The sequence below is a fragment of the Rana temporaria genome, chromosome 2 (assembly GCF_905171775.1).
Source record: "Rana temporaria chromosome 2, aRanTem1.1, whole genome shotgun sequence".
NCBI lineage: Eukaryota > Metazoa > Chordata > Amphibia > Anura > Ranidae > Rana > Rana temporaria.
In genome coordinates, this window is record NC_053490.1 from 325,843,478 (window position 1) to 325,856,099 (window position 12,622).

General features: G+C 42.4%; 1 protein-coding gene across 1 annotated transcript in view; it reads right to left on the bottom strand.

Moving 5' to 3' along the window:
• Positions 1-12,622, bottom strand: part of SLC16A1 (solute carrier family 16 member 1) — a 31,781-nt gene that overhangs the window by 2,688 nt on the left and 16,471 nt on the right. Inside the window, exons 3-4 of the mRNA XM_040337478.1 lie at positions 8,510-8,653; positions 4,693-5,544 (exon numbers count right to left, since the gene is read on the bottom strand). Of these exons, the coding sequence (XP_040193412.1) occupies positions 4,693-5,544; positions 8,510-8,653 (996 nt within the window). The remainder of the gene's footprint in view (positions 1-4,692; positions 5,545-8,509; positions 8,654-12,622) is intronic.

A 12,622-nucleotide genomic window follows, 5' to 3' on the forward strand; every position in this document is an offset into this window, starting at 1 on the left:
TGGCCAAGACCATACAGTGGTTTAACAGGACAGGTTCCACTCAGAACAGGCCTCGCCATGGTAGACCAAAGAAGTTGAGTGCAGGTGCTCCGCATCATATCCAGAGGTTGTCTTTGGGAAATAGACTGGCAATATTGCTGCAGAGGTTGAAGGGGTGGGAGGTCAGCCAGTCAGTGCTCAGACCATACACTGCACACTGCATCAAAATTAGTCTGCATGGCTGTCGTCCTAGAAGGAAGCTACTTCTAAAGATGATGCACAAGAAAGTCTGCGTGTCTTCAGCAAACTGTTTGCAGGCCAAGTACATGGACTACTGGAACCATGTCCTGTGGCCTGATGAGACCAAGATAAAAACGTGTTTGGTACAGAGTACAAAGACAAGTGTGTCTTGTCTACAGTCAAGCATGGTGGGAGTGTCATGGTATGAGGGCTGCATGAGTGCTGCTGGCAATGGGGAGCTACTGTTCATTGAGGGAACCATGAATGCCAACATGTACTGCGACATACTGAAGCAGAGCATGATCACCTCCCTTCGAAGACTGGGCCGTAGGACAGTATTCCAACAATTGTGCAGCGCTAGTGAAAAAAAAAATATCTGCAAGACTACAGAAATTAGTGCTCATAAATCTATGAACACAAATAATGATCATATATTTGGCGAGGTTCGTGAAGAGTACATATAGTGCAAAAACTGAAAATATGTGATCATATGTGATAAAGGACTTATATTCCTATTGGATTCAGTTTTAAAACCTGAATAAAATGTGAAAGACAGCCACCATCAATTGCAAGAAGGTTTACCGGAACAAATTGACCCAAATGGGCTTATGCCCAATGAGTCCCCAAAGCTTGTGGCGTAACCACCAGAGGATGGCTTATCCGCACGTATGGTTCATGTCAAGGTGGGAGATTGCTGCCATATACTAAAAAGGGCTCTGTTTAGAAAGACCGGTGTCCAAGTTTCGGTGGGATGTGTAACCTTGTAACATGCAGTATAACCGAGAAGGAAACAGAAATTTACAGTGTAAACCCGTAGGTATACCAAGGAAACAGAAATTCACAGTGTAAACCCGTAGGTATACCAAGTTTAATGTAAAAAAAAAAAAGAAATTGGGAACACTCACATTTGGGAAGAGTAAAACAAGCGCTCGTCCAAGGAGACATCTAGGGTTGAAGTCTTAGATGAAACGTGTCAGTACGAGCTTTGCCGAGGTCATTGCGTTGCTTTTATTGAGTATTACAAGCACTTGTTTTACCCTTCCCAAATGTGAGCGTCGCCAATTTTTTCACATTAAACTTAGTATACCTACAGGTTTACACTATGTAGAGATTTCTATTTCCTTCTTGGTTATACTGCATGTTACAAGGTTAAAGACATCCCACCGAAACGAGGACACCGGTCTTTCTAAACTGAGCCTGGTCCGAGCCCTTTTCAGTATATGGAAGCATCTCCCATCTTGGCATAAACCATACGTGTTTTGGCGACTCATTGGCCATATGCCCATTTGTTCCAGTAAGACTTACTGCAATCAGTGGTGGCTGTCTTTCACATTTATTCAGGTCTTAAAGGACTATAATTTTCCCATTGGATACAGTTTTTATCACATCTTTTCAGTTTTTGCACTATATGGACTCTTTTCACGTACATTATATATTATTTCTGTGTATAGATTTATGAGCACTAAACGATTTCTGTAGCCTTGCAGAAATTGTTTTCACTAGCGCTGCACAATTGTTATCACAAATTTAGCATTTTTGTTTATTTGGGTGTCAACGCAAAATATTTTTTTACATAATGTCGCAGGAAAGTTTTCCAACATAAACACCTCCAAGACTACCACTGCCTTGCTAAAGAAACTGAAAGTAAAGGTGATGACCTGGCCAAACATGTCTCCAGACCTAAACCCTATTGAGCATCTGTGGGGTATCCTCAAACAGAAGGTGAGGGAGCGCAAGGTCTCCAACATCCACCAGCTCCGTGATGACATCATGGAGGAGTGGAAGAGATCTTTAGTGGCAACCTGTGAAGCTCTGGTGAGCTCTATGCCCAAGAGGGTAAAGTAAAGACAGTGCTGGAAATTGGTGGCCACATAATATTGACACTTTGGACATTTTCACTTAGGGGTGTACTTACCTTTGTTGCAAGCGGTTTAGACAATGGTTGTGTTGAGTTTGGGGGGGGGGGGGGGGGGACCAGCACATTTTCACTGTTATACAAGCTGTACACTTACTACTTTACATTGAAGCAAAGTGTCATTTCTTCAGTGTTGTCACATGAAAAGAAAATACTTACAAAAATGTAAACTCACCTTTTGAGAGAGAATATATGCAAGTAAAATACACATACAAATCGGGGTGAATTTGATTTAAATAACTAGTAAAAAGGCTTTATTTAAATCAGAATTTTTAAAAAGCAACTCATCTGTCCTTCAGCCACTCCTCCTCTGACCCACTGTTGACTCGACGGTCCCATTCACTTTAATGGGACGGCTGGTAATGCAGCAGTGACAAGGTGAGGGACGTGGGAGCAGCAGGCGAGTGGCTGACTGCCAAGAGGAGTGGCTTTGATGGATCTGAAATGACACGTGCCCTTTAAATATAAGGACTTATTCTTGCTGGTAGTTAGAATATTTTATTTTTGTAAACAAAATGAAGGTTTCCCCATTTAAAATAAAAAGCTGTCATGTTACTAAAACAGCGGAGGGGGGGGGGGGTGATAAATGGAATATTCCTGAGCTTTGTTTTATCTCATGGTTACTGTGAAATTGTGTGACTGCATCAATGCAGTGCATGTTATCTCAGCTTGCATTGATTGAACAAGTTTACCAAAAATTTAAATTACAGAATATACAGCCTCGTGCTACATAACTAAGCTCCATTTCATGCTGAATTATTAATGCATCTTAAAATAGAAAAAACTATCTTTAGATAATAAAATGCTTTGAGTAAAAACCTAATAAAAGTTTTATCCACCCTGACACACACAGAACCATTCTTGCCACCAATGATATGCAGGTTACTAGAGCCGTGGGACACCCATGAATGAAAACGCAAGCGTAAAAACTATGCCCATGCTTTTTCACCCTCTTCCTCCATTTTTTTTTTTGTTTTTTTGTTTCTTAAAGAGGAAAATCTGCTTTTTGGGTCAGTAATTTGTGCCTAGTGCACGCACAAGAGTGTGCGAATGCCCATTTATATACTGTGCCGAACAAAAACGCGAGAATACATTTCTGCGCAAGATTTTGCACAAAAACTGCAAACTCATATGTGCGAAAATACAAACAAATAAAAACACGTCTGAAAAAAGTGGATGCTTTAACAAAAGTGTTGTGTGCAAGAGGCCTAAATGTGGCACGGATTTTTAAATATCCTTTGGGGCCCTTTGACTACATAGACCATTTTCTGGAAAGGGTGGATCTATACTTTAGGCTACTTTCACACTGAGGCGTTGGGGAGTGGGAGTCTTTTTGGGCGCTAGCGGGGCCACCGCTCCTACAACGCTGCAGAGATGCAACTTGCAGGACTTTTAACGTCCTGCCGGCGCACCACTTCAGTGTGAAAGCCCTTGGGCTTTCACATTGGAGTGAGGAGAGAGTCTTTCAAGGTGCTTTGCAGGCTCCATTTTTAGAGCCTCAGTGTGACGGTAGCATTAAAGAGGTTGTAAACCTCTGAAAAAAACCTGCAAGACAAAGGCATAATGAGCTAGTATGCATGGCATACTAGCTCATTATGAAATACTTAATTCGAAAAATGCTCTACAGTGCCGCCCGCTTCCATGGATGACATCTTTCACCGGAGCTACTTGAGGGCTTCAACGCTGTGATTGGCGGGAGCTGCGATGTCACTCCCATGCGGGAACCACCGGTCACAGCACAGGCCCTGAAAAAAACGTCACGAGCGAACCGTGACTGAGGGTCTCCTTCAATTTCAACAGTGTCTATAAACCATCCTTCTATACTTTCAACCTTTTGAAAATGAGCCAAACTTTAATACCATGTGTGTCCACCTGTGTAAAATGATCCATTCACCAGAAGTACATGACCTTACCATTTCAGGTTTCATGCATCTTTAGGCCCCCTTTCCAATCAGGTACGCCTGCCAGTTTTTCAGGCAGACCTGATCAGATGCTCTATTCACCCCTATGGGGCAGTGGATGTCAGTGGTGACATGCCCGCTGACACCCGCTGCTATCCGATCTGATCCTGTGTGCCAAATCCAGACGGATCTCTCTGGCGAATCGGATGAAAACGGACAAGCAGTCTGTTTGATCCAATCTCCCCATAGAGAGAAGTGGGACTGACGGGTTCATCTCGGCACAGTTAGCTGACACAGACCCTTCATCCGCCTGCCCAGCAGGGGATCAGCGGAGTGATCCCCCACTGAGCAAAGCTGAGTCCGTCGAGCAGACCAGCCTGTGTATCATCCGACCACTAGATTCTTTATCAGACTCACTGACTTTTCATGGATATAGTTTTTCCAACATAGAAGTCTTTCACTGTATGGAGAAATTGGTATATTACCATTTAATTTCAACTAAATAAAAAGGGAACTTGAAACCAAACTCTTGGATCCATGGGTGGACATTGAAAAAGGACTGTAGTCGTATAGTTACTTTTGAAATACGAGGTGTTAAAAACAGTGGAACACATTTTAAAGTGTGAAGATAAGTATAAAAAAAAACTTCAATCTTACCTAAGAGGGGTGGCCCAAGAAGAACAGGGCAACATTCCACAATTGTCACCAGTCCAACGGCGCTGGAAAATCTCTGTGCACCAACCAAATCCATTAAGGTTTCAAAAAGGACAGAGCTAAGCCAGCCAAAAGCAAAGCCAAAGAACGCAGCATAGATTGCAAAACCAGTATAATCAACCGATAAAGGTGCCAAAAGGTGACATATTCCATTTAGGAGCACAGCCACAGCAAAGAAATATTGCACCCTAGGTCTCACCAACTTTGTATTTGCCACAATCCCCATAGAAGGCCTTGCAACCATATCTACAAAGGCAAGGATGGAAAGCAAAAAGGCAGCACGCTCTGGAGAAATGTCTTTGCTTTTTGCATAGTTACTAAGAAAGACTAAAGGTGCAAAGAGTCCAAAGAACATGATTGTATGTCCAGACAGGTAGATCAAAAATCCTCTATGAGTAAAAAGGGAGAAGTCCAAAAACTTGTTAATTGTCTGAAAGAAAGTTGGTTTTGTTTTTACTGTGCCATCAATGAGGTCTTTGTTGGCATCCTTGTCTTTGCACTTTCCAGCTTCCTCCAAAACTTCCTTTGTTACTTTATTTTTCGAATCATCAGGCTTCGGTCCAATGGGGCGCATCAAGGAGCCTGCAACGCAACAATTGAAAAGAAGTCCTCCCAGGATCAAAAAGCTTCCTCGCCAACCAAAGATACTGTAGAAGTATTGGTTTAAAGGTGCAAGAGTTGACAAGAATACAGGACTGCCTGCCATTGCCAAGCCATTAGCAATTGGTCTTTTCTTGAAAAAGTATTTGCCAATCATTGTTAGAGCTGGATTTAAGTTGAAAGCAAGACCAAAACCTGCAGAGAAAAAAAAAATACAAAAATAAGTGGGGGTTGAGGGGGAGGGTTGAAGACATGTGTTACTGTAAAGAGAACTATACAAATAGCACCTGCAAACCCATCAAGTTCACAAGCAAAAAAAAAAAGTTAAATGCACATTTCTTTGTAGGTATCAATTCAAAAACTGCGTGGCCACGCTGAGCTAGACCCCCCACACAGCAAACGTCATTTATTCGGAGTCCTGTAAATGAATAAATTACAAGTACCATCGGCCAATGGTTTGTAGTTCTCAATGAATTGCGAGGGTGCTGGTGAGCAAGCATGTGTCATTTATAGATCAATATAAACATTTCTCCCACCCCCCAAAATTACCCTTTATTAACTCTTAGCTATCCCTAACCAGCCCTAATTAAACTCACCCGCACAATTTGCAAAAAATAAATATTCCCACAGGTTCAGAAAATATTTAGGGTTAGAGTCAGTTTCACGCTGTGCTATATTAGCACACATTATGAACATTCAGCCAATGCATCCGAGCATGGGCCAAAATGCACATGACCATTTTTAATAGTGCACTAAAACACATGGCATGTTTGTAGGACAAGGACATGGTTTACTATTGTATGTGTTGAGATGCACTGCATTAAAGTATGTGCAATACAACAACATGCATGTCTTGCCACAGTGTAAAAGGGCCCTTATGGGCTTTTTAGTATAGTGCATTGCTGTGTCTTAGAGCATGCATGCTGTACAGTCATGCCTATAGAGGCCACTGATCATAACCAGGGAAGCCACCTTCACGAAACCCCAATACTCGCCTCTATCAATCTTCTGCTGCTTCTAGCATAAATGGCACAATATCCATAGCTTATGTTCAGAATAGCATGTGCCTGAGGGGTTAGTAGTCAACCAATAGGATAAAGCATGGTCACATTGATAGAGGGACAACACCACTATCTAGGCTCTGAAAATAACCAAGACCCGCTGTTTTGGGGAAGGCTGTGCTGTAGCGGCAGAATCACTAGGGAGAATCGCTGGAAAGATCAGTGGGTCGTGAAGAGCTTTTTTTGCCCTGACATTTTTAAAACTGGGTAGGCAGGAAGAGAATAGTTAGTCTTTTCTTCCACTTTAAAGCTAAAATGTACACATGATTTTCCTTGCATAGTCACACTGGTACAGCTACATATCTCAGTCCTGACAGGATGGCAGTGCCAAGCAGGCAGTGATTACCACATAGAAGGGCAGCCACTCAGCACTGAACCCAAAAGACTGCCATCATGTAGCAGTGTTGACAATTAGCGATATGCACCTTCCACAGGGATCAGGCAGGTGGAAGATATGCATACTTATATTGGTCTAAAAAAGGTGCATCAATGCAACTATAAGACCAATCATATCTAAACCTCACCTTAAAAAAAAAAAAAAAAAAAAATTAAAATAATTTTGGTAAGGCTCAGGGTTTGAAACTATGGAGACGTTATTGCCCTTCCCTATCATTGGCCTCTGCGGCTCCCCCGGGGTCTTCATTTCTGGGGGACCCTAGACTGCCTTAGGCCTTTACTGACCCTGGTTCATTCGGTTGGTGGATCTCCTCTGGTCTGACGACTCTGGAGGATTTTCAACATAATGATAAATTTATCTCCTTTATTCAACTACAATCGCTTAAGGGAGCCCCAGTGGGTGAATTTTATAGATTCATGCAAATCAGACATTTTTTTTGACACATTATTCACAGACCCAGTCTCCTTCTTACTCATCCTTTGAGTCTATGTGCAGGTCTGGGCCCAGACAGAGGGGTCTGATTTCTCAGTTATATAATGCAATGGCCGGTGATCAGGACAAATTGAAGTATATGACCAAATAGGAATCGGAGTTAGGCCTGGATTATGAGCTGGAGGATTGGGAGAGGAATTTGTTGAATCTTCGCCAATGTACAGTCTCACTATCATTTAGGGAGACTGCACATTTACCCCGTTGGTACTATAATCCCCAGCGCATACACCAGATCTTTCCCCAGGCCTCCCCAAGTTGTTTTAGGGGATGTCCTACGTCGGGCACTTTTTCCATATTTTTTGGGATTGTGAGAGGATCTCATCTGTTTGGAAGAGGGTCTTCGATCTTATAGACAAATTGGGGGGTAGTCATATTGACTTGTCCTATAGACACCGTCTGCTTTTTGAAAAGATCCCAGACACTCCTAGACCTCTAAGAGGCCTGATATACACACTCTGCACAGCGTTTTTCTGGGTGGTGGCGTTCAATTGGAAGTCCCATTCCCTCAGGTTCTCTCTAGGATGGACCAGATCATGCTCTCTGAACACATTTTTCATAAATTACATGATTCGGTAACAATTTATGATGCCAAGTGGAATCCGTGGTGGTTATTTCGTATCCAATCATAAAAATGGAATAATTTGCTTAATTTTAAAGAGACAATGCTAAGCTGATTTTCTTTAGTTTTTCTAGCTTGCTCATGCTGAGCCTCTACTTTCTTTCATTTTCTCCTCTTTTTTACTCCCTTTGACTCTTATACCTCGGGCTCTATATTTACATTACAGTTCTTGTCTTGAATACAAGGCTTATTAAACACTGTTTATTTGAAAAGTAAAAAAATAAAAATAAATGTTGGTATGTCAATACTAGTGCATTCCAAAACTTCAATTTGGTCTGGTCACAAAACATTCAATTACCTGGGACTTGAAAGGATCATGGGTATATAGTAACGGATTACAGAACTGCATTAATGTGTGCATTTTTTTTTTCTTTTTTTTTTACACACGCCTAGTGTTCAGCTTTAAATAGTAAGAAAAGCTATTGCATGGAAAATCTGATATTCTTAATACTCCGTGTACCTTTGTTATACTCATGTAATTAAACAAAACATTAAAAGGCATAAGAAAGTTAAAAAAGCACCACATATTCACAGAATAGTAGTTTACATAAAAGCTTGCACAAATGTCAGTTAAGGCGGAAAAAGACTCACCTCCAATAACACCAATACAAAAGTAAAGTTGGCTGACAGTGTGACAGAAAGAGGCACCAATTAAACCAATTCCAGAGAGAAGACCACCACACATCATAATCGGTCTGCTCCCAAACTTATTTACCAATATACTGGATATAGGGCCTAAAAGAGAAAGGTTAAAACAATTGTGTTAAAGTTGCCATCACAAAATAAGAAAGCCACAACTTAATTTAAATTTAGTAGCAGTCACTTAACACTGAAATAATTATGCAACACATTTATTGCCCCCACCCCTCCAAAAATGGCATGTGTAACAGATGTAGTCTTGGTTAAGGCATAGAAAAATGTGACTATGGTCATTATATGGGGTTCCATTTGTTAATGGTATGAACTAATAAAAATCCACATCCAACGTTAAAGAGCATCTCAAGAGAATTATACACACACACACACTAATATATTATATATATATATATATATATATATATATATATATATATATATATATATATATATATATATATATATATATATATATATATACACACACACACACACATACATACATACATACATACACACACACACACATATATATATTATACATACATATACACACACACACACACACACAGTGCCTTGCGAAAGTATTCGGCCCCCTTGAACTTTGCGACCTTTTGCCACATTTCAGGCTTCAAACATAAAGATATAAAACTAATTTTTTTTGAACAAACAAGTGGGACACAATCATGAAGTGGAACGAAATTTACTGGATATTTCAAACTTTTAAAAAAAATAAACTGAAAAATTGGGCGTGCAAAATTATTCAGCCCCCTTAAGTTAATACTTTGTAGCGCCACCTTTTGCTGCGATTACAGCTGTAAGTCGCTTGGGTTAGGTCTATTAGTTTTGCACATCGAGAGACTGAAATTTTTGCCCATTCCTCCTTGCAAAACAGCTCAAGCTCAGTGAGGTTGGATGGAGAGCGTTTGTGAACAGCAGTTTTCAGTTCTTTCCACAGATTCTCGATTGGGTTCAGGTCTGGACTTTGACATTCTAACACCTGGATATGTTTATTTGTGAACCATTCCATTGTAGATTTTGCTTTATGTTTTGGATCATTGTCTTGTTGGAAGACAAATCTCCATCCCAGTCTCAGGTCTTTTGCAGACTCCATTAGGTTTTCTTCCAGAATGGTTCTGTATTTGGCTCCATCCACCTTCCCATCAATTCTAACCATCTTCCATGTCCCTGCTGAAGAAAAGCAGGCCCAAACCATGATGCTGCCACCACCATGTTTGACAGTGGGGATGGTGTGTTCAGGGTGATGAGCTGTGTTGCTTTTACGCCAAACATAACGTTTTGCATTGTTGCCAAAAAGTTTTATTTTGGTTTCATCTGACCAGAGCACCTTCTTCCACGTTTGGTGTGTCTCCCAGGTGGCTTGTAGTAAACTTTAAACACTTTTTATGGATATCTTTAAGAAATGGCTTTCTTCTTGCCACTCTTCCATAAAGGCCAGATTTGTGCAGTATACAACCGATTGTTGTCCTATGGACAGAGTCTCCCACCTCAGCTGTAAATCTCTGCAGTTCATCCAGAGTGATCATGGGCCTCTTGGCTGCATCTCTGATCAGTCGTCTCCTTGTATGAGCTGAAAGTTTAGAGGGACAGCCAGGTCTTCGTAGATTTGCAGTGGTCTGATACTCCCATTTCAATATTATCGCTTGCACAGTGCTCCTTGGGATGTTTAAAGCTTGGGAAATCTTTTTGTATCCAAATACGGCTTTACACTTCTCCACAACAGTATCTCAGACCTGCCTGGTGTGTTCCTTGTTCTTCATGATGCTCTCTGCACTTTAAACGGACCTCTGAGACTATCACAGTGCAGGTGCATTTATACAGAGACTTGATTACACACAGGTGGATTCTATTTATCATCATTAGTCATTTAGGTCAACATTGGATCATTCAGAGATCCTCACTGAACTTCTGGAGAGAGTTTGCTGCACTGAAAGTAAAGGGGCTGAATAATTTTGCACGCCCAATTTTTCAGTTTTTTATTTGTTAAAAAAGTTTGAAATATTCAATAAATTTCATTCCACTTCATGATTGTGTCCCACTTGTTGCTGATTCTTCAAAAAATTACAGTTTTATATCTTTATGTTTGAAGCCTGAAATGTGGCAAAAGGTCGCAAAGTTCAAGGGGACCGAATACTTTCGCAAAGGCATACATACACACACACACACACACACACACACATAAAAAAACACACACACACACACACACACACACACACACACACACACACATTTTACAGGTAAATCAAATCTCTTAAGCTTACAGGACAGGCTTGATATTCATAGATCCTGGGTTATAGGTTGGTACCTTCAGGTGACTTGACATTGGCAAAGCTTTTGAGGACATGCCTCCTAGGTGTCTTTAACCCTACCCTAATCAATGAGTTTTATTAGCAATCCATGCAGGGTGACATGGCGGGGAGGATGACCTGTAACCTGTACTCCCAAATCTCGAGGGGGAACTCCATGCCAAATTTTAAATAAAACTGGCATGGGTTCCCAATCCAAGCATACCAAGCCCTTTGGTCTGGTATGGATTTTAAGGAGAACACCCCCCCCCCCCCCCACGCCAATACCAGACCCTTATACAAGCACGCAGGCCGGCCAGGAAAAGGGGTGGGGACGAGCGAGCACCCTCCACCTCCTGAACCGTAGTACCAGACCACATGCCCAAAACATGGTGGGTGGGTTCTTTGGGGCAGCACCCCAAAGCACCCTGTGCCCATGTTGAGGACAAATGCCGCCCACTTTATGTGAATGAGTAGGGGGGTACATTGTACCTCCTACCCATTCACCTGGGAAAAAAAAAAAAAAAAAAGTTACATTTATTATTAGGCAGCTCCAGGGGTCTTTACTCCACTCTCTCCGGGGTCTTCTGCTGGGCTCCTCCACCATCTTCTGCCCACTCTTTTACTAGCGGTGGCGCGGTCTTCTCCTTCCCTCTTCTCCCGATGTTGACACAACACTCTCTCCCGCTGTAATGCCGTGTGCGCAAAGACTTATATAGGCATGGTCACTGGGTGACGTCATCCAGTGACCCCCGCCCCTGATGTCACCGCCCCATCATGCCCCTGGTGGTGACGTCATAAGGGGTGGGGTTACCGGATTACATCACCCAGTGACTACGCCCCATGCCTATACGAGTCGCGTCAGCATCGGGAAAAGAGGGAAGACAACAGAAGACCGGGCCACCACTAGTAAAAGAGCGGGCAGAAGAGGCCAGAGAGCGCAGAGAAGTCGGAAGAAGACCCCCGGAGCTGCCTAATAAATTACTTTAAAAACCTGTTGTGTGTTTTTTTTTTTTTTTTACACTTTTTCCCCAGGTGAGTGGGTAGGAGTACGATGTACCCCACACTCATTCACATAGGGTGGGGGGCCAGGATCTGGGGGCCCCCTTATTAAAGGGGGCTCCCGGATTCCAATAAGCCCCCCCTCCCGCAGACCAACAGCAAGGGTTGACGGGAAGAGGCCCTTGTCCTCAACATGGGGGCAGGGTGCTTTGGGGGGCGCTAGCTCGTCCCCACCCCCTTTACTGACCGGCCAGGCTGTGTGCTCAGGATATGGGTCTGGTATGGATTTTGGGGGGACCCCCATGCCACTTTTTCGATGTGGGGTTCTCCTTAAAATCCATACCAGACCAAAGCACCTGGTATGCTCTTGGAGGGGAACCCATGCCGGTTTTATTTACAATTTGGCGTGGAGTTCCCCCTCAAGATCATCAGAGTACAAGTCGAATCCCAAAGTCTGAGCATGCAAGACAGCGTTTCGACTTTGATCAGACTTCAGTTATATTCAATGGGCTGAAGTAGGATCAAAGTCAGACCAAAGTAGTACAGGGAGCATTTTCAAAGTTGAACCGACTTGTCGGACCAGTTAAGACGTCTCCTATAGGGAAACATTGATCTTCATACGTCATGCGACACGAACTCCCAACGTCTGAGCGTTCATTTCACCAGTGTGAACCCGGCCTAAAGCTAGCATTAAGGCTAGTACCTTGGACCTCAGTATGCTTATGGCAGTAGCAGATTCATTTTTACAAAGCGCACATGA